Genomic DNA, 26,212 nt, shown 5'->3' on the forward strand with positions numbered 1-26,212 from the left:
GGCTAAAGCTAGAACAATGTGAGCAACAATATATTATTGAGTTATAACCTAAAGTATAGAATCAATATCTATAGGCCTATACTACTATTCACAGATGATTGGATATATAAATAAATGGAGGAGAATAGAATAAATGGAGAAGAATTCCAAATACTTTATGTGGATACTCTGCCCTCAAGGAGGTTGAGCATAATTCCCTCCTCCTTAAAATCTAGACTGTTCATAATAACCTTTTTTTCTGAAGAACATAGTATGAAAATAAAAACAGAAAATCTAAAGTGGAAAACCATGATGAAAAGCCACTTCAGCCAGGTGATCAAGGTTGACATCAATAGCCCTAAGTTATATTGATAGTGTGATGAGATGGCACTCTATCATCTGAGGTCTTCCTCCTCAAACATGAGAAAAACATCCAAAAGTCCCAACTGAGGGATAGTCTACAAAATACCCAATCAGTAGCCTCAAAATTGTCAAGGTCATCAAAAACCAAGAAAATCTGAGACCCTGCCACAGCCAAGTGGACTCAAAGGAAACATGACAACTAGCCATAATGTATATTCTTTTCTCAGAATAAAGAAAGGAGGGGCGCCTGGGTGGCTGACTAGGTTAAGCATCTGACTTCCACTCAGGTCATGATCTCGTGGTCCGTGGGTTCAAGCCCTATGTTGGGCTCTGTGCTGACAGCTCGGAGCCTGGAGCCGGCTTTGGATTCTGTGTCTCCCTCTTTCTCTGACCCTCCCCCGCTCATGCTCTGTCTCTCTCAAAAATAAATAAACATTAAAAATTAAAAAAAAAAAAAGAATAGAGAAAGGATATCAGGTAAAACTAAGGAATTATGAACAAAGTGTGGACTTTAGTTAATAATACTATGTTAATACTGATCATTAATTGTGACAAAAGTATCACACTCATATAAAATACTAATAATAGAGGAAAGTGGGTGTGGGGTACATGCACTCTCACTGCAATTTTTCCATAAATCTAAAACTTTTCAAATAGGAAGTTTATTTGAAAGAAACCCTCCAAGTCTATACATTTAATTTAAACTGGTAGAATTAAATACTAAGATCTAATTTTACTGATATAAGCTGATATTTAAGTATTTTAAACAAAAATACATAGTATTTCTCATATATTGACCTCTATGACCAATTGCTTTCTCTACATTTCTTGAGAAAATATTAGCTCAAGTTAGACATCATCAATTAAAGCCAGGTTAGAGTGTTAGGGAACTGCTGAACATATGACTCATTTAAAGAAAATCTTACTTTTAAAAGGCAGAAAACATTTACACATGATATGCATTATCTATATGAATACATCTTTCAAAAGGACAGAGAAGAGTAAATGACCGTTTAGTGTTCTAAGACACACACACACACACACACACACACACACACACACAGATACACACACAAGAAAAAAAATAGCACAAACTAGGAAAGAAATACAAAGTTTTAAACCATCCAGAAAATGGATAGATTTCAACAACCTGATACGATATTATCATTTACTCATGATTTTTGATCCTAGCAAACAATTCATGTTTGCCTATCCCTACATCCCAACCTGGACCCATGCAAACTGTATCTCATGAAATGCTTCTGACCATGAAAGCAATCCAGACCCATTCTAGGGTTAAACCTCTCTTACTGCAGGTGCATTCACTAGTTATATTTCAGAGTTGCAGCTACAAAGAACCAGCATCATCCAAGTACCAGTCCTTCAATTGCTGCATTGTTTTCTTTCTTCTATTTAACAATTACAGTCCTTCAACCACTTCATATGTGACAAGGCATGAGTTTGCTTCCATCCTTGTCACTCCTTGGAGACATCTCCAATAGGTGTGCAGCCCCCAAAGTGAGTACAATCCTCCAGCTGATGTCTGAATGATTCAGGGTCAAGTGCACTCATTACTCTTTATTCTGGGTCATTTGAGTTCTATGAATGTAGCTCAATTGTTATGTGAAATCTCCAAAATAGCTTCCATACTTTACCTGCAAAACTGGACGGTAGATACAAATTATAACACTATCTGTGATGACTGTGAAAGAGGATAGTGCATTATTCTTTGGTTGTAAATATCTTACTTGGCTTCCTGGAGGTGCCAAGTATTCCTGTATCAGAGCCCTCCTATGATGACACAGTCAGAGGTGCTTTCAGATGACATACATTCTATGCTTCCCTTATTGTATGTATAAAAAAATCCACCTTCTGCTCTGTTCGTTCTAGCTACGCAGATACAAAATCAGAACCGAACATAATGGTGGAAAGTGAGCTTTCCATGGTGGAAAGTGGTGGAAAGCACTTTAACTCAGTGCTTAACCTACTGGTATTTTCTGAACATCATAAACTACATGTATTCCCATAAGAAATATTACTTCCTGTCTAATAATGATTTCATACAAAATTAATAATTTAAAAACACTTTCAAGTTCAAGTGCCAAAGAATAGATTTTTTCTAATTTTTACAGAAAATGGGTAAAATAGTACAAATTTCATTTGTAAATTGTGAAAACTGTGATGGAATAAAATGATTTAATGCAGATGGTAGGTTTCCTTGAAATGCACTTCAAGCCCTGTTATTGATCCATCTGATTCAGCCCCATCAATTCTACTGACCAAGATACAGATATTTTAAACATTAATGCTCTCAGGAAAACACAACACTAATAAATATGCCAAAAATGAAAAATATCCAAGGAAAAAAGTAAGTAATGCATGCCAGCTAAATTTCCAATTGAAATAAGTAAGCTACTCAGTGATAGTATTGGTATTGTTAATCTAGAAAGACAAATAACATTAGTCTTAGGAGTTTATTTATAGTGGACTTAGATTAAATAATACAAGTAACAGCTATAGAATTTGTAGATCAGTATCAGAGGAGAGGAAAAACATATTAATCAAGTAGACATGTTAACAAAATAAGAGATTAGTCGAGATTACATTTGAATAAATTAGCAGAGGAAATATATATCCATAAAAATATCTAGTTTTTAGTTCCTTACAAAAGAATGGGCTGTTTTGCAGGTAATTCATACAAACATCCAAGAAATAAGAACTCAGTCCTACTCTTCATATATACTATGGTATATATGAAAAAATAATGTGCTTCTCCCTAAAGAAATTTTATTTGAGATTTTTTTTTCAGGAAATGTGGGAATGAAGGAGATTCTTTTCCATGCTAGACACAAGGTTCCTACACATACTACTTTGTTGAGGCAAAGCACAATGCAAAAGACACTAGGAATCTTAATTTAAGAACAAGAGACAGGAGACTGATGTACTAGTTTCTTCCTGAACTGTGTACTCAGCAGTTCTGGAGCACTTATCGATGAACAGGTGTGAAGAATCAAGTTCTGAAAAGCGATTTTTTTGGAAATGAAACCTTTTTATTCCCCCTTTTATGTTTGCTTGTCTTGGCAGAAGCTCTGAAGAAACCAGGGCTATTGAAGGTGTGGGGAAAGCATGCAGCTCAGATTACCCAAAGGAGCCACTCAGGTCAAGTCTGAATGAAAATAGATTCTGAGGAAATAAAGGGGGGGGGTCACCACAATCTTTAAAATTCTTCTGATGTGTTATTGCTTTCAAAGTAATGGATTTTCTCAAGGTAAAGCTGTTTGATACAAATGAACTCATATGCCAATCAAAGATTTTTTTTTTTTTTTTTACTCATAGCCAAGTCAAACACTTGACTATTCCAATATTAGAATCAAATTCTTAGTGTCAATATGTAATAACCAATTCATCTCACTGGGAGAAATAAATTAAGAAATTATAGGAAAATAGAAACCTACATGGAGCCTTTATATCCTATATTCTAGAATCCCATTCTGTTTGCTTTATGTTGTATGTTTAAAACTATCAAAGGAAGTGTTTTGGAGGGAAAATAGGTAACAGTCCTATCACACATTCTTAAACAAACAAAACAAAAACTTATTTAAACTGGCCTGATAAATGTAAATGATTTAAAAATTGCCAGAAGCCTTGGCCTTTGTCTATATATTCTTTCCAGGTTGCTTCTTATTTTATAATCATTTTCATGATTTCCACTATCCTTATTATAAGAATTTATTCTTGAAACATTTCAAGTACAGGGAAGCAATCTTGTGAATTGACCAGAACTGTCAGATCCGAATGGGAGCAGCCTCGCTCAGATGTTTAACTTGACCTTCCTTTCTTACACAACAAAAGTCCACATACAGACTCAAGAACATCTGGCTCTAAGAGGTGGTTCTCCTTAAAAGTCACACCAGGCTACATGACTCTGTACTAATGTTGCCATTACAAATGGAGGAGACAGGATTCTAAAACCCTGTGGTATGATGGGCCATGAGAGGCAAGAATGGGAGAGTGCTTTTAACTCCAAAACAATAACTTAGAAAAACAGAGCATTTTTCTACAAGAAACATATTTTTATTCAGATTATCATTTTATGAATATCTCAGTATTTTCAATGGTATTTAATGAAATTTTAATAAAATCTGATATATGGAATTTCTTTTGATTATTAATAGCTGACAATAGCTTTTATCATTTCAAATAGCTTTCAAATATACTATGACCTTCAGAGAAACTTGTGGGGAAGGAAAGGAACAGGAAGGGAAGTGAAATGCATCAAACACCTTAAGTATCAGGTGCTATAATTTTTATATATTGCATTCCTCTTTATGTGCTTTCACAGGACAAACTTCCTCCCAATCAGTATCACAAGGTGTGTTTCCTATAGTGAGCCAGGGAGTGGCATATACCTAAGGGACACGGGGATTTGTGTGTAAGCTTCCTAATTTACACTAGCTTCTAGAAAGCTTAAGGAGAACTTATTTTATTTTTTCTACAGAGAACTTTATATTTCATCTGGTATACTCTAAAACTTCATGGCCTGCTAAACTCCCAGAAGCTGGAGGGTTCTCGGTCTCCCTTGAGATTTAGACAAATTGGTTTGAACTTCTCAATTTGATGATCAGTAAGAGTCCCAACACTCAAGGCTTGATCTGTGATAGTCTCCTGCAGGAAGGGCTCATAGACTCTCTTGCTAACTTAACATGACTCCTTTTAGATGTGCTACCTCTCTCTCTCTCTCTCTCTCTCTCTCTCTCTCTCTCTCTCTCTCTCCTTGCTGGGGAGGGTTGTTTATGCACTAAGAACACAGAGAGTTTCAGCCTTCTTTAGGCTTCCTCTCTGCCCCTCCTGTTTTCTAATGTCTCTTCCTCATCTCCACCATTCTAGTTGGCTCTGTAGGACCAAAGTCGCCCTCTCGTACACAGAGTGGCTTTCACCCTCAATTCACCTGAGCACCTACCTGAAGCCAAATTCTCAACAGACTCTCTTCCTACACCAATGCAACCTCAAAGTATCTCTTACAGAGTAAGCATTTCTCTTCCCTAAGATTTTGGTGCCATTTGTTAAGATGATGTAAGTTTCTTCACTTCATTGTATATGCATGTGAATATTAACATTATGTCCTGTTTCCTTCTTCCCTTCCCTCATCATTCTTCCCTAAAAGTTACAGCTTTGCTGCTTGCCTCAAATGCTGCCTGGAAAAAGGCAAGGTTTAAACAAACAAAGAAATAATAAATTATCTCACTGAATCCTGACAGCAAATCTGGCTGATTGGTACTGTTGTATTTTGCTTTCATGAATGAGGAAAGTGATGCTCATGAAAATCAGGTAATTTTCTCAAAATCAACCAGTCAACATCAGACTTGAATGTGGACTTAGCTCAGTATGGCTCTATAGCATGGGTTCCTTCCCTTGCATCATACTACTTATCTGCTAAGAGAGGTGGGTATGAGACCTCTCAAATGCTTTGACACAATACACGTGCTATCTCCTCTTTCTCCCTCCCTCTTCTTCAAGCCCAGATTCCCATACTCCTTGCTATTGGGATGGAAAAATCAGGGGTGGATGGGTTTCTTTGTACAATCTCTTGCAGGCATTTATGATTACAATACAACTACTTCCCTTTAAAACACTTTCTCCTGGGGTGTTAGGGTAACTCAGTCGGTTGAGCATATGACTCTTGATTTCAGTTCAGGTCATGATCCCATGGTTGTGGGATCAAGCCCTGTGTCAGGTCCTGCACTGAGCATGGAGCATGCTTAAGATTCTCTCTTTCTCGGGGACCCTGTGTGGCTCATTTGGTTAAGTGTCCGACTTTAGCTCAGGTCATGATCTTATGATCCATGAGTTCGAACCCCACATTGGGCTCTGTGCTGACAGCTCAGAGCTTGGAGCCTGCTTTGGATTCTGTGTCTCCTCTCTCTGCCCCTCCCCCACTCATGCTCTGTCTTGCTCTGTCTCTCAAAAGTAAATAAATAAATAAAAAGATTCTCTCTCTCTCTCTCTCTCCCTCCCTCTCTCAGTCTCTATCCCACTTGTGCATTCTCTCTTTCTCTAAAATAAAAAATAAAAATAAATTAAAAAAACCTTCTCCAGCCCTCATCATTTCCATCACTTTGAGAACCAAAGGTCTATATCATTAAAATGTTGGAGTTTGAGTTAACTTTTCAGGATATACTCTTCCTGAAAAATATATAAATATATAAAATAATTCTCTTTTTTCACAATAAAATATGAGTAAAACTTTATTCTAATATGTAAAGAGATTTCAAGTTTTTAATTATCATTTATCTAGTAGATATGGTTGATATTTTAAGTGAAATATGAAAAATACTACATATTCTACATATTCTACCCATTTCAAAGGTTCAATTGACAAGTTATTTTTCATATGAAATGCCAATATTTTCAATATTTCAAATCTCAATATTTTTCTTGAGATGTCATTTAATGTCTACTTTTAACAACAGCTAAAATGAAAACAATAGCAAAATCAGAAAGTAAAGAAGAACAAAAATTTGAGATGATATTGAGTACTTCAGAACTGAGAATCTGGCAAATCCTGTTGATTGAACACCTACTTTCTGAGGCAGACTGTACTAAGCATTGTACTAAGCACACAACATCTCATTTAATCCTTACAGCAATATGATGAGGTAGGGTTCTAAGCCATATTTTCTAGGTGAGGAACAAGAGAAGCAAGTATGTTATAGAGTTGCTAAGGGTATTAAAGCTCCACAGTGGAAGAACACGGACGCACCCATGGTTGTCTAACTCCAAAGCTCACCCACCACAGCCTTTCAGTATTTAGTACTGCTTACTATGGGTGATGTGGCCAAGTCTGTGGAAAAGACAAGCAATATATAAGACATAAATATTTTTATTTAGCATTAAAAGATATGTCAATTATGGAACCAGTCAGCAGATAATCAAACACTAAACTGTGCAGTCTTCTTTATGTTAATGGCACTTTAAAGAAGTGAAATATCTGAGGTCAAAGAAGGTTACATGGAAGAGATTAACTGGTGGAAACAGGACTTGGAAGGATAGTTAAGATTTCGATAGGAAGGGCAGAGGGCAGAGCATCCCATGTAAGGAGATCAGATGGTTTTCTTTGAGAACAGTTGGGGAGATTGACATAATTAAAAAGGAGAAATCTGGCTCAGGAATCACGAGAATTAAAGACAGATTTGGGGGGCAGGGCACCTGGGTGGCTCAGTCAGTTAACGTCTGACTTTGGCTCAGGTCATGATCTCATGGTTGATGGGTTCAAACCCTGCATCGGGCTCTGTGCTGACAGTTCAGAGCCTGGAGCTGGCTTCAGATTCTAAGTTTTCCTGTCTCTCTCTGCCCCCTCCCCTGCCACTGCTTCTGCTCTCTGTCTCTCAAAAATAAATAAATAAACTTAAAAAAAAAAAAAAAGGATAGATTGGGTGAGACACAATTGCAGAGAGCTTTGAAGGTCAAGTAGAAAAAAAAAAAAATCCATGTGTTATATCACTTACTCATCCCGTAAAGATCTATTACATGGGCCAGGGAAAATAAAGAGAACAGAATAACACAGAAAGCCCTGAAGAGTTCTGTTCACAGTTTTGCAGCAATCACTATCAGGTCCATATCCCTTTGGCAACACCATCCTGATGGAATCCTAGTCTAAGCATGGACAGTACTCCACGTAAGGTCTTGCCTGCATGTAGGCCAGGCTGGAAATGCCAGGAATTAATTCCTAAAAGTAGCCATCAGCCTAGTGAAGATGAAGTTGGATGATAAATTCTCCAGTGTCTTTGTATCTTGGATAGGACAATTCTGAAGCAAGTTCTACGTCATCTCCCAGAGGTCCTAATAGGATTGAGCCCAGTGGCCCAGCTCAGTTACTTGAGCATTAATGTACCCCGTATGGGCTTTTTACTCCCTTTTCTGTCTCACTTCCCCACTCTCCCACTAGTTTTTCCCCAGATCACCTCCTGAATAAGACATTTGTACTTGAGTCCTTCTCTTGAAGCTTGCTTCTGAGGCAACCCAACCCAGTACCAATATACAATAGCTCTAGTAACAGCTCACCTGGAAGAGTACCAGTGTGCCAGCTACCTTTCTAAGCACTTTACATATGGTACAACATCTCATCCTATCGACAGCCTCTGAGGTACAAACTATTATTACTTCTACTTTACAAATGAGGAAACTGAGGCAGAGAGAGGTAAAATAACGTACCCATGGTCACACGACTAGGAAGCTTGGATCCAGGTTTGAATAAAGCACTCTGGATTGAGAGTCAGTGCTCTTAGTCACTAAGTTAGCTGTTTTTCTGTATATGGATATGACCTACTATAGAGCAATACAAATTATGCTGTAGGAAGTACAAGGGACTCTAGAGTAACAGAAGGGGGATTACACTCTAGTAAAGTTCAGGGAAAGTCAACCAAACCAAATTCTGATGGATTAGAGAGTTTGCTATGGCAAAAGGCAAGAGGGTGGAAGTGCCTTCCAACACGAGGTCCGTCACACCACAGGGCACTGTCTTCTGACACCAGCGAGCCCCCATCAAGGGTGTTAGAGCAAAGGGTGAAGGGAGACCTGGTGGGGCTATTGACTAGACAGGCTCCAGCTTGTCCAGCCCTTCTTTAAAAGTTCAGCGTTTATGTAAAGTTGCTCCTCAACACCTGTCAGATCTCTATTAAGTATTAGGTCACTGCCAAAGCTTTTACCTGATGGAAGGTTTCTGTGACTTAAAAATACATGTTTATAGCCTCTATGCTAAAGAATGTGTATACCTAGGGGCACCTGGGTCACTCAGTTGGTTAAGCATCTGACTCTTGGTTTCGGCTCAGGTATGATCTCACAGTTCATGGGTTTGACTCCACATCGGACTCCATGTTGACAGTGTGGGGCCTGCTTGGGATTCTCTTTCTCCCTCTCACTCTGTCCCTCCCCCATGCTCTCTCTCTCTCTCTCTCTCAAAATAAATAAACATATTTTTAATATATATATATATATACACACACACACTGTATATATATACGTATATGTACATATACATATATATATATATATATACATATATATATATATATATACATATATATATATATATATATATATATATATACACACATACATACATATATATCTACTGTGTAATAAGGAGGGGAATAACACCAATACTAATAGAAGCTAGCATTTATATATGGAGTTAGAAAGGCAGAGGCCAGAGGAGGCAAGGCCTTATGCTTGCTGTCTTGTATGCAATGTAGAGCCAATACATTTTCTAGGCCAAGAGAAGACCTACAAAGGATATGATTCTTTTAGAGTGTGATCTGTTAACACAAGATGGATGAGAAAGAGAAGAGCCACAGGTGGAGTCTGGTCTCTATCTGACAACTGTATCCCGTCTTTTGAAAAAAATAACTAAAATGTAACATAAATGTTATAAATGAAGAAACAGACATATAAATGAAGAAACGGGCCAGCTGCAGAATTAAGCTGCACATTTTTTTTTTTTCTGGCCAGAAAGATAAAACACAGATCTCTTCAAGAAAAGAAAGATTCCTATAAATAAAAGCAAAAGAACTTGTTATTAGTTTTACAGAAATAATTAGTGTCTTAGAGAAGGAGGTGATTCGTAGCAATAGCATTTGGATTTTGTAGGTAAACACATTTCAGCAGGATGGCTACCTCTGCAAACGCTGTTAGACTCTCCCCAGTATCAGAAAGCAAGATGTGTGGGGATGATTTATACTCAAGATGACAATTTTTATAAAAACTTTACTTATCCAAAGACCTGGACTGTTTCCTGGAAAACAAAAACTAATCTTGAGAGCACTAAATTCCAGGTACACAAATTTGGAAATGTAATTTTGCACTCTAAAGCACCAATCGAGCACCTACTATGTGCCAGGCACTGTGTTAGGAAGAGCAAATCTAATGATGAAGGACATGAGTAAGACAATACAATCCCTAAGGTGAAAATTCATCCTGTATGAAGCAGGAGCTGATTCAAAACAGGAGAGCACAGCAGCTTTCCAAGGGTAGGTGATTCTTGCTGGGTAAGAGAGATGAGGAGGAATGCATTATTCCCCATAATTCAAGGGCAACCCAAGGCGGTACGTCTTGTATATGCGGAAAAGTTCCATGAAGGTGATACACAGAAGTTTTGTCCTCCAAGTGATCTAGAGCTGGTGGGCAGCCCGAGGCTGGAGAGACCTGTAACTGAGCAACTAGATTACTCTAGGCAACCTGGCTACCCTCTCAGAGCCTAGTCTCCTGATCTGGGCAATAACAGTAGTTACCATTAATTGGTTACTTACTGGGTGGCAGGTGCCCTTCCAAGCATATGACAGGTTTTCTCATTTAATTTTCACAGCAACCCTATGAAGTGAGAACTATTTATTGTCCCTAGTTGACAAGAAGTAAACTGAAGCACAGAGAGGTTAGATAACTTACCAGAGGTTGTACCCTTAGGAAGTAGATAGCACACCCTCAGGCATGGATTTGGGGAGAATCTTCACCAAATTAGATAATTATATAAAAAGCTTAGTACCTTCCTGGCATTAAAGAACCTTTCAAAGGTGATATTTATTATTATCTTTATAATATGTATAGCATATGTTTGCTTGTTTCATCTCAAACCACGGCATGATAATGCTATTTGAATAATGCAAAAAAATTAATATTCCAACTGGGTAATTTTTATTACTCATCCTTTTCACCACACACACTCATTTATTGAGGACAACTTTGCAGAGCACCTACTATAAGTGACACTGTGTCATGTGCTAGGTCTATAAAATAGAACAAAGTAGTCATGGCCACTCATGAATAGAATGCAATATGATTGGCTACTATGAAGTCTCAAAGGTTAGCCTGGTCACAGAAAGTTCCCCGAAGTGAAAAGATATGCAGTAAAGGTTCAGCAGAACGTGGTCATCTTTAACATGGTGACACCCTGATCTACCTTAGCATTCAACCCGTCTCAAAAATCAAACCTGTGTGGATTACTTTCCAGCAAATGGGATTTTTCAACAAGTATTTTCTTGTTTTAAAACCTGAATGCCAAGGACTCCACGCCCACTTATGACTTGTGAGGTCTCTTCCACTACTCTTGACATAGGTTTCAGTGTGCCCACTCTCCACTGCCAGCTTCCCTTTCTTCTCAAAAACATGAAGCGCTTCTCCATAATTATGTAAATTATTGGTTTTAAATTTACTGAGCAAATACGCATACACAAACAAGCCAACAGCAAGGTTTCTGATACTGAGAACTTCATTCCATGTTGTTTCTTTAAACTGGATGGCAGCTAGCTGAGGGAAGATCCTGAGATCTTTGACCAAGAGAAGAGTGGGGAAGACGTAAGGGACACATAAATGGTATGTTACTAATATTTTCTAAGCTACTGTGAATATCAGCCTTAATGGACGGCAGGTTGACATCTGACCCCTGAATAAGGCTGATGTGTAAAGTGTAGCTGTGTGAAGACGGAGTTATGCCAAATGCCTAAGGCTGAGAGATTAAGGGTTTTCCTCAGGGGGGAGCAAACACTTCAGGAAGGCATCAGGGTTCAGTCTCTGCATAATTTGTTGATCACTGAATTACTGCTCAGCGTCCCCTTCAGACAAAGGACAGTTAAGCCCAAACAATACAGAAATGAGTAAATTAATCAGTTAAGATACAGAATCTTAGGTTTTATAGCATCGTTAGTGATCATTTAGTTCAACCTCCTCACCTTCTAATTTAAAAGGAAAACACGACAACTGCAAGGAAGGGAATAATGAAGCTCCCTTGTAAGTGACTGGGACTGTTTTGGACCTTATTTAGATGTCGAGAGCTGCAGCAGAAATCTCACAAAGAAAGCCCATGCAAAGTAATTATGTGCACGGAACAACAAGAATATTAAGGAGGAAGCTCTACTGACCTCAGAGAAAGTGCTGATGATTAGAAAAGATGAAAGGAATTCATAATATCTTCTCAACTCACTATACACTATAGGGTTTATAATTAACAGTCTCAAAAACCTATTCGAGAAGTTGCTTTAATTTGTATCTTACATTTCACATTCTCTCCCCTAGATATCATGGAAACATAAAAGATAATGTAAATTTATAAATATTTAAAAATAAGTTATGCCAGTTCTGGCTAAAGTCGTATTATGTTTTGTCATTTTCAGTAAGTTTCTCAGAGACGGGTAACACTTGCAAGTCAACTTCAGAAGGGTTTTGAAGAAATCTGTGTAAAAGCAGGTTATATATATATATATATATATATATATATATATATATATATATATATATATGGATTTGTGACATCCCAACATAAACCACAGAAAGGTTCCTATTAAAAAGTGAACAAAGCTGAATCATTTTTCTTTCTCTTCCACCTGTGATTTTTATGCATTTGAAGGTAAAATTCAAAGCAAACATCTTAGAGCTCCTATTTGTCACCCATGAGTTATTTCCAGGAAGCTTAGGAAATCTCACATTTCCAAAATTAGGTCATAACACTGGAACTGCAATCTAATTAATATGTTCATACAACAGCCTCCACTGCTACCAAGTAGAAAACGCCAACAACGAAATCAATTCCACATTCTTTGGAATCCCCAAGAACATAATCAACAGGAGAAATTCTAATGACAAAACAGTTTCCCAATTTAGTCATCAAGAACTGCATGCATATTTCTGTCACTTATCTGCCCATTTTCCTGACATAATACTTAGCGACCTTGTACATCCATATCACTGACTTTTTTCAACCTGCTTGATATCATATACTTCCCTCTTCAGCAGCCTTTCCAACTGCCCACAGAAACTGTTCCACAACCTGGCCAACCTCCTTCACTTGCTTCCACATGGTCCTCCCTCTGAGATACAATCTTGAATTCCATTTCCCAAAGAAAACAGCATGAGACCAAAACTCCCTCAGCTTCTCCTTCCACCTCCCTCAACTCTATGTTATTCGCATCCATCCTCCTTTTTCTCCCTCCTGTCTGGGAGGAAATCATGTCCTTCACTTCCCTGATCCTCTCTCTGGACACTTCCTTTGGGGTGTGCCCTTTGCCCCTTAAAAGTACCTGGTATCCCTCACTAACTACTCTGCCCCCCACTCTCTCTCCCTCCTTCTGTCCTCATCCAAAATTTTGCAAGTAGTGTGCATTAATTTTCTCCTCTTTTATAACCCCTGAAATAGAACTCACTCTGAGATGTTCCCTTAAACCACTCTCCAAAGGGTTGCCAGTAACTTCTAATTCTGAAATCCATCAGGTATATTTTTAGTTCCTCATTTCTAGACTTCTTTAAACTATTTGGACCAGCCATTTTTCTCTCCCTTTGAATTCCTGTAACACTTTGCATATACCTATGTGTTCCCTACCATTCTGTACTTATTTGTTTCTGTGGCTGTTCTTCTCAATAGTCTCTGAGTATCCTCAAGGCAGGACTGTTATCATATGTACGTGGGTGTCCCCTATGCTTAAATGAATCAGTATGTTCCACGTGTTCTAAGCCAATTGAATAAGAATGACATTTTTTGGCAGCTAAGATATTGGGGCAGAGAAAGAGAGGGAAACAGAATTCGAAGCAGGGTCCAGGGTCTGAGCTGTCAGCACAGAGCCTGACATGGGGCTCAAACTCATGAGCCGTGAGATCATGACCTGAGCTGAAGTTGGATGCTTAACCGACTGAGCCACCCACGCGCCCCTGGAAAGTGTTAATATTCTTTACCTGTGCAAAAAAAAAAAAAAAAAAAAAAAAAAAAAAAATATATATATATATATATATATATATATATATGTATGTATGTATATGGTAATGACGTGTAATTAGAAGATTTTGAAGAAAATAATAATGATGTAACAAAACCCAAAACTTACATGACCTTTTATTGTCAGCAAAGCACTCTCAAAAACATCTCATCTGACGGTCAAAACTGCCCTTCAAGGTTGAGGTGGAGCCTACGTCAAAGCAGGGCAACGGCTGTGCAGTTTGATCACTGCCCAACAGCACAGCAAGCCAAGATCAACTCATGCTTGCTCCACTTGCTGACTAGATGCCCAGAGGAAGGGATGTCTTTTGCTTTGCACAGAGGCTCTATCCATTCATGAAACACCACACTCGGCATTTCTAATTCATCTGCCTGAAGTGGGGCATCTTTCCTAAAATATCTGCCTAGAGAAGCACCTTTCTCTAATCCACAAAAAGGACCCCATAGACCAGAGTGCCACTGGGAACATGATTCACCTCAAATTCTTTGTAAAATTTCTGATTCAGAGAAAACACAAAAAAAGCTGCTAACATGGCTGAAGGACAGATCATACGCTAACAGGACCAGGAAGGGGTTCTCAGGGAAAGGCCGCTGACATTCGCTAGGCATCCCATTTACTTACCCCACTTGCTAACTAACAGTGAAATTGTTTCTTTTCTCTGCTCTTACTGCTAATCTGCTTTCCAGAAGGTCCAGAGACAGAGTGCTAAGGCATCTGCCACAGAACAACATATGGTGATAAAAACACATTGGGTTTTAAATTGAGGCCGGACTGGGGTTTTGAGTGGATCAGCAACCCTAAGTAATAGATATGGGAACTTGAGCAACTTATTTTCCTGATATGAGCATTACTTTCCTCATCTGCAAACAGGAATTCAAACAAGACCCACCTCTAAAAGTTGCCATTGCCATTAAATGATGTAATTTATGTGAAAACAGGTAGCATGCGCATAGGTGGGTGGTTGGGAAATGGTGTTCAATCAGTGTTCTTCTATGAAGCATGCAGTGGTTATACTTGTTACCTATATTTTAAGAAATTCACTGGAGAGGTTTTAGCATGTCGTGGTTTAGCAGTCTGATAAGTTATCATTACCTACGTGCTATGAGAGTTTTTTTAACAGTCTACTCTTCAACACAAGGCAGGGAAGAACCTGCTGTAGTCACTTCACACAGGTGATGAAGAGCTCAGAGAGCTTGCACAAGGTCATATAAAACATTAACACCAGAATTTAGAGCTGGAAACCTGAGGGATTTTTGTTTTGTTTGTCCCTAGGCAATAACCTAACTATATAAAATCTCAGTTATCTACCCTTGAAACAAATACATATCCCACAATTTCATACAGTATAATCTCTAGTTGAAAATCTTAAGTATGTTTAAGGCTGGTTTCTCTAACAACTGGAAACGCCATCCAAGAGTCCATCAAGTGAGAAACAGCTACAGCAGTTAATTTATGGCTCAGAGACATTTGAAGCTATTGTAAAAACGATGGGAATGATGCTACAGGTGGACAAGGTATTAGTGAGCATTCATGGTTGTGGGCTATGATCAAAGGAGAAGAGGAAGAGGTAAAGTGTGGTTACTATGAAAGGAAGGAAGGAAGGAAGGAAGGAAGGAAGGAAGGAAGGAAGGAAGGAAGGAAGGAAAGAAGGAAGGGAGGGAGGGAGGGAGGGAGGAAGGACGGATGGGGTTTCTAACCTGTAGCAACTTAGAAACTGTTTAAGGTTCCTCCTTACGATTTTCTTCCTCTCAGAATTCTGAACTATTCTCCTTTTCCTTGACTTGCCTATTTTTCTCTGAACCCAGATACCTAAACATTAGTGGAAGGAACTCAGTAACAGCTAAAAGAGATACAGAAACTAGGAGGTTGAGTGGGAAGTGAAGAACTTAATACCTTTTCCAAAATTCATAAGATTTCATTTTCACATGATGGAGAGTATTTTTTTCCCTTTCTTTCTTTCTTTTGTAAGGACTGTCTAAAGCCTTTCTGACATGGGCCCCCCACTTGGCCCATTGAGGATGTTACCTATCAGTATTTGAAAGTGCACAATTTTACTACAGTGGAAAATCTGCCAAGACTAAAAATTACATTTAATTTCTTTAAGTTGTGGGCATGCTGATATGACTGATGGCCACTTTATTCCTCTGTCATACCACCCCATAATCGATTTCTACAAAAAATGTGACTTTTTATTTTTATTTTAAAAGTATAAGATACTGCCAACAGACACTAAGGAGAAAACAGCTAGAGCCAATAAAAGAGAGTAAAATAGAAAACCTAGAGAAAAATTATGTGTTTAATAAGATCAACATTTCATTTAAAGGAAAGGCTTTGCTCTATTATTCCTAAACCTGAATTTCTGCCTCAAACCATGGCTGACTGCGATTGAGCCACGGGAATTTGTGAATAAGATAAGATTGTATAATTATGATCTCTACCTAAACTCTACTGGCCATAAGTTGTATTTGGCCCTAACAGGAATTCAGAATCAATCTGAGAGTTTCATATTAGCATTCTAGAATTTATGAATAGTTTTGTCACTCTGGGGAAGAGGTGGTTTTGAAACGAGAGCAGCAATGACCTGAAATCTCATTAGAAGACAGATAAACACTGGCAGAGATTTTAGGTTGACTAAAATTGAGCACAGCTCAATTTTGTCCTTCAACGCATATACAGTCAAACACAATGTTTCTCCCACTCACTAAAATTCTCATCAGACAAGTGAGATTATATTGGCCAACATCTAAACTCTGGACAATGCAATTCTTGGCGGAGTTTCTATAATTTCAATACATGAAGGAAAGGAGAACTTAAAAGATGAGATGCTAAAAGGCTAGACGACAAGGATGATCCTTGCATTAAGAATCAGGCCAGCCTGGGGGTGCCTGGGTGGCTCAGTCGGTTAAGCCTTCGACTTTGGCTCTGGTCATGATCTCTTGGTTTACGGGTGCTGACAGCTCAGAGCCTGGAGCCTGCTTTGGATTCTGTGTCTCCCTCTATCTTTGCCCCCCCCCCCACACTCTGTCTCTCTTTCCTTCAAAAAATAAATAAACATACAAAAAAAAAAAAAAAAGAATCAGGCCAGCCTACCTTTCTCTGATTATTTATTAACTGAATTTTCTGGTGATATATATATATGCACATAAACACATATATGCACATATTGTTGATACATTGATTTATATCTTGTTTCATTCCATAAGTGACTTGGATCAAAGAAAACAAAATGAGTTAGTATGTGAGTTTAACCCTTGGTTTATACAAGAACAACCAAAGTGTGACTTGCTAGAGTAAACCTTACTAGGAACCTGGGAAGGTAAGACAAATGAAAGGATATGGGGGCCCAGAAAAAAGGGAACGAAGCCTCACTGGTGATTCAAGTTACCATAATCAACCTATTCTGCCTATTGATTGGAGTCACCTCTCAGCAACACAAAGAAAGTTTGATAAAAGCTTTTAAAATCCTAAGCACCAAATAAGTAAAATAGTTAATCACGTCCACAGTCACTAATCCCAAATCTCCCTCAGGTTTCCTCAAAGAAGCACCTGAGAGCAGCACTGTGCAGCCTCCTGTGGCAGGGCCGTTTGGCTTCTGTTTCCCAATCTCTTCTCTCAGAGTCATTTGAGTCCATCATGAAAAGGAGGCAAAGATATTTAATACCCTCCTAAATCTTGTAAGTATACGTTTCAATTGCATTTGACATAGCCCTGGTGTTTCTGCCATAAAATTATAGCATTTTTATAAATCAGATCACACAAAGTTGTTATACTTTAATGTAAGGCAAAAATCCATAGACATATGCTAGGAACACTACGTTATGTCATTCTTGTTGGATGCCTGCATACACTTCTATGGCATGATGCTTCTGAAGAGTCCTCTTAATTGCTACTAAATGCAGTTTAAATTCCTAGAAAGCTGACGTGCATTTCCCTTCTTCCAACCATGCAAGAAGACCCACTCCTGTCTTGCCCGACTATCACTAGAGTCTCACAACTCACCAGAATACAAAATAAGAAGTGCCCCATAGTACTTATTTACCCAGTGAGGCAAACCCTAATCTTTGTTTGGCTTGGAAGTAAAAAGGTCAACAAGTGTAATGGAAAGAAGCCTTCGCAATAAAATTCTCCAGCAAATATTTCTAATGGAGCTTTAAACAAGAAAAGCACATTCTTCGTGCCACTCTCTTAGCACTTAAGGATTAGTGTTCTATTAAGACAAGTAATAAGACCACTTATTAACTTTAACTTGTAACCAATAAACAATGAATTTGTAATACTATTGCTCAATTCTCAACACACTATCCGTAGGGCGGGAGGATGACAGTCCAAGTATGAGCACTATACATGGGCTTCTATTTGAATCCAAGGATTCTGATGAATTTTTGAAGACCTCTCTAGATATCAATTTTCCCTCCTTCTTGCTCCTCAAAAAGCAGAAGAGAGAAAGAGCACACACCTCTTTGTCCTGCCTATCCAAAGGGTTGAGAGTCTTCAGAGAGATGAGCCAGAGATTAAACCAAAGCACATATCTCCTTTAAAATGTGTATTAGTCCCTGGCATTGATCTGTTGCCAACTTCTGATCTGCCCCTTTGTGGAAAAAAAAAAAAAGAAAGAAAAGAAAAGAGAAGAAGAAAAAAGAAGAGACCTACATGTGAAAAGGAGGAAAGAGAGACTTTGGAGAGGAAAACGGAGAACAACCTGGCAAATCCTATCTTCTTAGCACAGTAATTCATGAGCACGGAATCTAATCCAATAGGGACTCTTACAGCAGGATAAAGGAAAGGAAGGTTTTCTGTCAACAAACACCTAGAATCTCTTACTGCAGTACTGAAAGGTGAGGTTATAAATAAAAGGAAAACAATTGGGCAAGTTGAGAAACAAGCACAACACTAATTGGGTCACCTGGAAAAAAAAACAAAAAAAAAACAACACCTTCTTCCTTTGAGGTCAACGTCTTATTAATGAATCCTTCTAGAGGGCCCAGGCAAGAATGGAGATACAGAACATCACACTCCACATTGGCTCAGTTTGCCACAACAACAACAACAACAACAACAACAATGACGACAAGAGATTGGCACATGATGCATTGAAGTGTACGAAGGGCTACCTAGCTTCAGGCACAAAGGAAAACCACCAAGACTCTAACTTCTTTTTACAGCTTTCAAACATATATATTACAGATCTAGAGGAGCATGAATAAGCACATTTGCATTCTTTGAAAAACTATACAGTTGAATAGCTCATTTCTTTCTTGTTAAAAAGTAGAGGCGAGGTAAATGTAACAAAGTAAAAGGTGGTTATAATGAACATTAGGTATTCAAAGAGCACCTGCTCCCTACCTATTGCAACATAAACAAATGGGTCCAAACATCAGAGCTTAGGCAGAACAAAAACTGTTGCTTTATAGCAAGGTGCACTTTTTTTGGAAATGAGAACGAGAATTTTTCCCCTAAACAAGTTGCAGGATCTACAAAATTAACCTTGAAGAAAGGCAAAGGAATAGAAGAGAAAAAATAAATATTTGACAAATGCCTACTACGTGCCAGACACTGTTTCCAAGACCTTTGTATCCTTAAGGTTAAAGACTATTTATGTGAATGGTTCTGTAAGAATGACAAGGACCTTATTGCTGAGGCCAGAACCTCACCATCAGGATCAGTAAGGCCATGGGTCCAAAGCTCACCCTGAGTTGGGAGCTCGGGTGATGCATTTGGAAAGGGGCCATTAAGGTTTGCAGGCATGTCACCCAGACTCCCTCCCCAACACATTAGAGACTGAGGATGGTGGCTCTGGAAAGCAGAGAAGGAAGATACGCCACAGCGTCAGTTCTGGATGTATCTGGTACTGGTAGAAAATAAGTACCTTCCCAGAGTGACAGAGGATGTCACCCACCCTTCTCTACAACTGACTTTCAGCTAACAAGTTCAAACGTCTATAACAAACCAGCAGATGATGTTGGCAGAGCCCTAAGATACCTGGAAGCTTTCATTTGAGACACTGTCATAAAAGCAGCTGTAAAAACCCTTAGAAATCTCTATTTTGGTATTTTTTTATGTATCCTGAGACCGGCCAAAAAATTTACCTGGAAAATACATGTTCAAAATAAGATACATTGCAGTTTCCACAACAAACCATGTCAGTAGACACAAAAACCTTAAAATGTGCCCTCCAGCACTGACAAAGTTTTTGCTATGAGATTTAAATCCAATCAACCCAAAAGGTGTGGTAAAATCATGCAATTTTAAAATAATGAGCTCTGCCCTTATAATACCCTCAGCAATTATTTCCTATACACATTTAGTCATAAACAGTAATAAGAAATGGTACATGATGTCACATGTCCTGGGACCTTAAATGCATTGCATTGAACCTTAATACACAACAAAATATCAATGTACTAAGCAAATTCTTTAAAAGTCTGAACAGTTCATGACTCATGTGTTAGAATTCTATTAAATTGGTTCATTCCTGTAGAAATATTTCCAAATAGTTAAAATATTCCTTAAATGTGAGGTACCAACACATCTTAGTATTATTTTAAAACTGAGGCCACATTCTAAGTTGTCCCTTAACCTCCTTTTGGAAATTCAAAAAGAACTAAGGCCAAACAAGTTGACTTTCAGTGTCAGAAATACATGTGTGTCCATCCCCAGGGAATTTTCAAATCAAAGAAAACAAAAGAAAAAAAAACCTCCCTTTTTCTTTAATTTATTTGTTACATATCTGCCATTCTCAAAACTACTGTTTTTTTGTTTTTTGTTTTTTTCTCTATGAAATGTTAGCAATTGTAAACGTCCTCTTATTTGGGGATGTTTTTATATTAATAAGTAATTTGTTATTGCATAATCATGACTTTCTCCGACAACATTTGGTTTTAAACATGTTTTACTTTTCCTCCTCACTTGATACCAATATTCTTCTTCAAGAAAAATCCACCTCTGGCACCTGTCATGGGATTTCATAATCCTGAGTTTTATGAACTGAAGGGGGTATTGATTACTTACCATATCCAGGAATGCCTTCTAAAGGGGAAATTATTCACATGCATCATGTTTGCAGATCTTCTGTCATTAATATTTTCCTTGTCTCATCTGTTTGTTACATGAAGTGATTTTCATAGATGAATTCCAACTCTCCCGTTTGAGCAGCTATCATGGGCAATTATTGCAACAAGTATTGAATTCCAAAAAAATCCCCCCAGAAACAAATGGCAACAACAAAAGCCCTTCCAGGATTTGGAAAAAAGAAATATCACAGAGCACTGCAGGTATGGGTCCATCCATTTACGTTCCACTAGGTAGTTGACCCACTATAATAACCAGTTCAATCGCTAATCCTAAATGGTGGCAGATATTGTCCTGGTAAAATCCAACTGCCTAGAGTGTAAATTAATGCATCCTCTCGGGCAGGACTCTGGAATGTGGGAAAAAAGGAGTCAAAAGACAGTTTCTTGTTATCCTTGTTAAAGAAGTGTGAGAAGGGAAATGGAAAACTTCAGGTTGCTTTGCCATGCTGTCCTTTAGAAATGAATATTGCTTTTTCTTCTTTCTTAGGCACATATTCATGTGTGGTCACTTTAATGCAGAGATGCCTTCTGAGACACGTCGGACAAAGACGTGGGCAGAGGGGCTAGAAACCATGTATCATCAAAGCCAACTTCTTTCCCAAATCTCACAATTGCTGGTTTTCAACGGTAAAAGTAGGAAGGCAAGGAGCAATTTCTGCTTTGCAAGACAGGATTACCATTAGCTACCATCATGACTTCAGAAGGTGCTGTCATGAGGAAATTCATTGCTGCCGCCTAACCCCATAATAAGGCTGTCTGCTCTCTTTAAGTAAAATGACTAAGCTATTGATCCTTTCACTGCAGAAACCCGTTTAATTTGTTATCAAAACCATGTGCGGGCTTTTCCTATGTTGCCTTGGAAAGAAAATGAATTTCACGGCTGCAAGTCAGACGTTGTCTAAGAATTTCTTCCCCCGCTGTTTTTCTCTTCTCTTCTCTCTCTCTCTCTGTCTCTCTCTCTCTCTCTTGTTTTTATCCCAAATTCAATTCCCCAATAGGTGTCATTTACTCTGATGCGCTGACATCTTCTGAAAGATTCTCATGCCCAAGCTATACAGACCTTGCATGCTTTTAAAACACAAAGGCAACAGGCTCCTGCTGGGGTCGCCCAGCTCCGGATATCCAGCAGAACCTTTGGAATCTTCGCAGTCGCCTTGTCTGCCCTGGGCTGTGCCGCCCGCCCGGCTGTGAGCAGCTCAGGACACTTGCAGGCTCCGTGGTACTGTACATTAACTCTGCAGCAGCCCGCTCGGCTGCAGAGAAGCTGCCTGACAAGGGATGTGCTGGCGTCAAGGGGGCCCTCTAGGTGGGTTCCCAGACACTGCAGCACGCCCTGCTCGCCTCCAAGGAAGAGGGAGCCAAAGGGGTTAAAGGAACAGTTCGCCCTAAAGAGCACATTTCTTTCAGTAAGTGATTATCAGGCAAGACAAGCTCAGCGCTAAGAAATCTGTAAATTACCTCCCAGGGAAATGACACCTTGAACAAACATACTACGAAGGGAGGGTTTTTGTTTGCCTGTTTTAATTTTTCTCTTCTTACCCAGTGAAAAGAATGGGAATAAAAGAAGTCCAGGGAGAATTTGCAAATGACGGGGTTTGGTCACTTGATCTTCTTTAAAAGAAAAAATAAAAAAATATATATATATATACACATATATACATATATATATGTATGTGTATATGTATACACACACACACACACACACACACACACACACACACACATATTGGGCTAGGAGTGTCTTGCCAACTTTACTGATTTGTAACCATTTAGCTACAGATGACCAGGGGGTAATTTTTGGACAGGAAATCCTGTGGAAGCCAGTTCTGCAGAAGTCGGTTATAAGCAATTGCGCATGTCATAAAGCTGCTTGTTTGATTAGGGGGTGTGTGGATTTGAGGAGTGCTGAGATAAAGCATTGCAATGCCTCCGGTTAATATTTCCTCAAGCTTACCCTTTGTTGCAAAAATTCTTCAACAATCCCCTGAAAGCACCCCATCACTGTTGATGCCATTTTGGAACAAGAATAAAATAGTAAACTCTTGTAATAGTAGGTTGGCACTTAAATGGTGTTTGTTGAAGATCAGTGAAAGAATGGACCTTACAAGGAGCAGTGTACTCAATATAAATGTATCAGTTTTATCTTAGGCATTTTATAAAGCTGTTATGTAATTGCTTAATATTAAATGGAATATTGGCAACATTTAATACATCATGCCATTAGCTTCAGTTAGGATTTCCCTAGTGAGGCCCTGTCATCACAGAAAATATTACCCAGAGTTGAGGGTAGCAGGGAGATATTTCCCACAAATTCAAAACCAGGTATAAATTTAGTCTTGAAAACTGCCATGTTTTTGTGGAGCTTTAATTTTGATCAAATGATGATCCTAATGGAAGTATTCCTGGGATGAGGAAGAACTGAGTGGTTCCTTTAAAAGCAGTTTGAACTTATAGGTTCAGATGGTACCACAGCTTGAAAGAAACTTGAGAATATATTTGGGGATTTCTTGTACCTATGCAGTGTCTTCATGACCTCCTTTTTCTAAAAGGAATAAATCTCTTCCATTAGGTCATTTGTGATCTGAACCAGAAAACTTCCATCTGAACTGTTTTTGTTTGTTTTTTAATTTTAATTTTTATTTATTTATTTATTTTTTTGAGACAGAGAGAGACAGAGCATGAGCAGGGGAGGGGCAGAGAGAGGGAGAGACACAGAATCTGAAGTGGGCTTCAGGGTCTGAGCTGTCAGCACAGAGCCCGACACAGGGCTCAGACTCACGGAGCGTGAGATCATGGCCGGAGCTGAAGTTGGACGCTCAACCGACTGAGCCACCCAGGCGCCCCTTGTTTTTTTGTTTTTTTTTTTTAATGTTTATTCATTTATTTTGAGAGAGAGCATGTGTGGGGGTGGGGAGGGGAGAGCAAAAAAGAGAGAGGAAGAGAGAGAATTCCAAGCAGGCCCTGCACTGTCAGTGCAGAGCCCAACACAGGGCTCTATCTCAGGAACCATGAGATCATGACCTGAGGTGAAATCAAGAGTCCAACACTTAATCAACTGAGCTACCAGGTTCCCCCCATCTAAAGTGTTTTTGACAAGCTTTGAATGCTGTGAATCAAGTGTCACAGAGTAATTCAAAATTTGATATTATATGAGATATTTAAATATTACTATTTCAGAACAAGGAAAATTTATGATGCCCTCCCTGCCCCTGCCCTGGGGCCCTGTACTACAGACTTCACCACATTATTTCATTTAATCCTCACAACCCTATTAGGTAAGGACTATTATTAGCCACATTCCACAGATGAGGAAATTGAGGCACTGTGATATTAAGTAGTATGCCTAAGGTCAAACATCTAGTAAGAGTCACAATTTGAACCAAGAAAGTTGGGCTCCAGAGCCTGCATGAATTACCACTATATTAGGGCCTCTATAATAATTATAATACCACTGCATTAGTGTTAATGCTTCCAAATTTTTTTTTTCCGTAGGTATTATTTTAGCCTCACAGAATCATGCTGAGGAAGTATGGTATTTTTTATGAACAATTTTGGAGATGAGTCTCCAAAAGGATAGTGTCTCTTCATCATCACATATCATGTTAGCAGTAGATCTGGAAGGGAATTCAGATAGACAGGTCAGTGTTTTGTTTTGTTTTGTTTTGTTTTGTTTGATGATGATGATGATGATGATGGTGGTGATATGATGATGAACATTAATTTCAAACTAATACTTAATCCTCACTCTATGTAAAAGTAGGTCTCTGTGGAAAGGGGTCAGTACAAGTATGTAAAAAATCATGCAGAAATTGATTTTTCCTTATAATAGATAACATCTATTTGAAATTTCTTTATTTTTTTTTTAGTTCATCCTACTGTTCTCTGTTCGTATGCCAGAGGAATGCCCATGAGCCACAGGATATCCCAAATATCTCTGAATCTTTCTCAATTACCACACAGTTAAACATTCTCTACTTGTTAGTTATGTTTCCATTTGTGGGCAATGATATATGCAAAGAACTTTAGAAATAAAAGACACTCATACAATTTACCCATCAGATTACTACAGGACATGGAAACTTAAAATATATGTAAACCAAGAGGAGACGTCAACTGAATATTTTTCAAGTGGACTTTTCTGGGCTTTTTATTTCTATTTTTACAAACACAATTCTCTAGAATAAGGTATAGCAAATTAGAATGAAAAGGCACACAGCTGAGGAGCTATGATAAATAGTAGAAAAGCCAAATTTCTGCTTGAGGGATAACAAAGAAAAAATGTAATTTATTTCACAGTTCAGAGAACTAAGACTATACATTAATAAACAACCCTAAATTGAGAATTTTGAAAACTCAAGGTAATATATATGGCAAAATGGACTTGCTTAGAGGATAGTAATAGCTTATTTCCAGCATTTTTTATTCTATGTATATTAGAAACAGGGTCTTCATAGCTAGAACTACTATTTTACAAACAGATACTTCACAAGACGCACTATTTTACAAATGTGTAGCTTTCAAGAAACAACATATGGGCAGAACTAATAGGTTTGTAATTTAAAAACAGATTTTCACCAATGAATAACACTGATAGACTAGAGTAATCAAAATCTGGTTTTTTCCCTACTAAAACATAGCCTTCCTTTCATAGAACTTCTAAGAAATACAAGGACATACATAAAAGACAACTTTTATGGCTGATCCCAGTCACCTAAAGGAATTCAGGGCATCATAGATTGGCACAAACTTGGTTAGATCCTTACAGCATCGGTGCAGGCTTAGCTTTACTGGCACAAAGGCTGGTTTCTCTCTCTCTCTCTCTCTCTCTCTCTCTGTCTCCCTCTCTCTCGCTCTCTCTTTTAATCTTAATCCCACAGCAAACACAAGAGTAATCAGTCTTTCAGGGAATGACTCACATTAACCATCCTCATATGAGGCTGATGTAAGAACAAATAAAAAAATGTCAATTTATTGATAAAGTGTAAACTACAAACTCAGTATAAACCACAATACTCTAATCAGCATTTTCATGAAAGATTGTTTACT

The 26,212-nt window shown here is 38.3% G+C and overlaps 1 protein-coding gene across 2 annotated transcripts in view; it reads right to left on the bottom strand.

Annotated features, from left to right (window-relative positions):
* Positions 1-26,212, bottom strand: part of PDE4D (phosphodiesterase 4D) — a 1,404,509-nt gene that overhangs the window by 529,860 nt on the left and 848,437 nt on the right. Inside the window, exon 1 of one of the 2 annotated variants that reach the window (XM_042987256.1) lies at positions 21,105-22,399. The exons of the other annotated variant lie outside the window; for it this stretch is intronic. Coding sequence (XP_042843190.1) covers positions 21,105-21,151 — 47 coding nt within the window. The 5' untranslated portion in view covers positions 21,152-22,399. Of the gene's footprint in view, positions 1-21,104; positions 22,400-26,212 lie in introns of those variants that run through there. 2 annotated transcript variants of the gene reach the window in all.

This window comes from Panthera tigris, chromosome A1 (genome assembly GCF_018350195.1).
Source record: "Panthera tigris isolate Pti1 chromosome A1, P.tigris_Pti1_mat1.1, whole genome shotgun sequence".
Taxonomy (NCBI): Eukaryota; Metazoa; Chordata; class Mammalia; order Carnivora; family Felidae; genus Panthera; species Panthera tigris.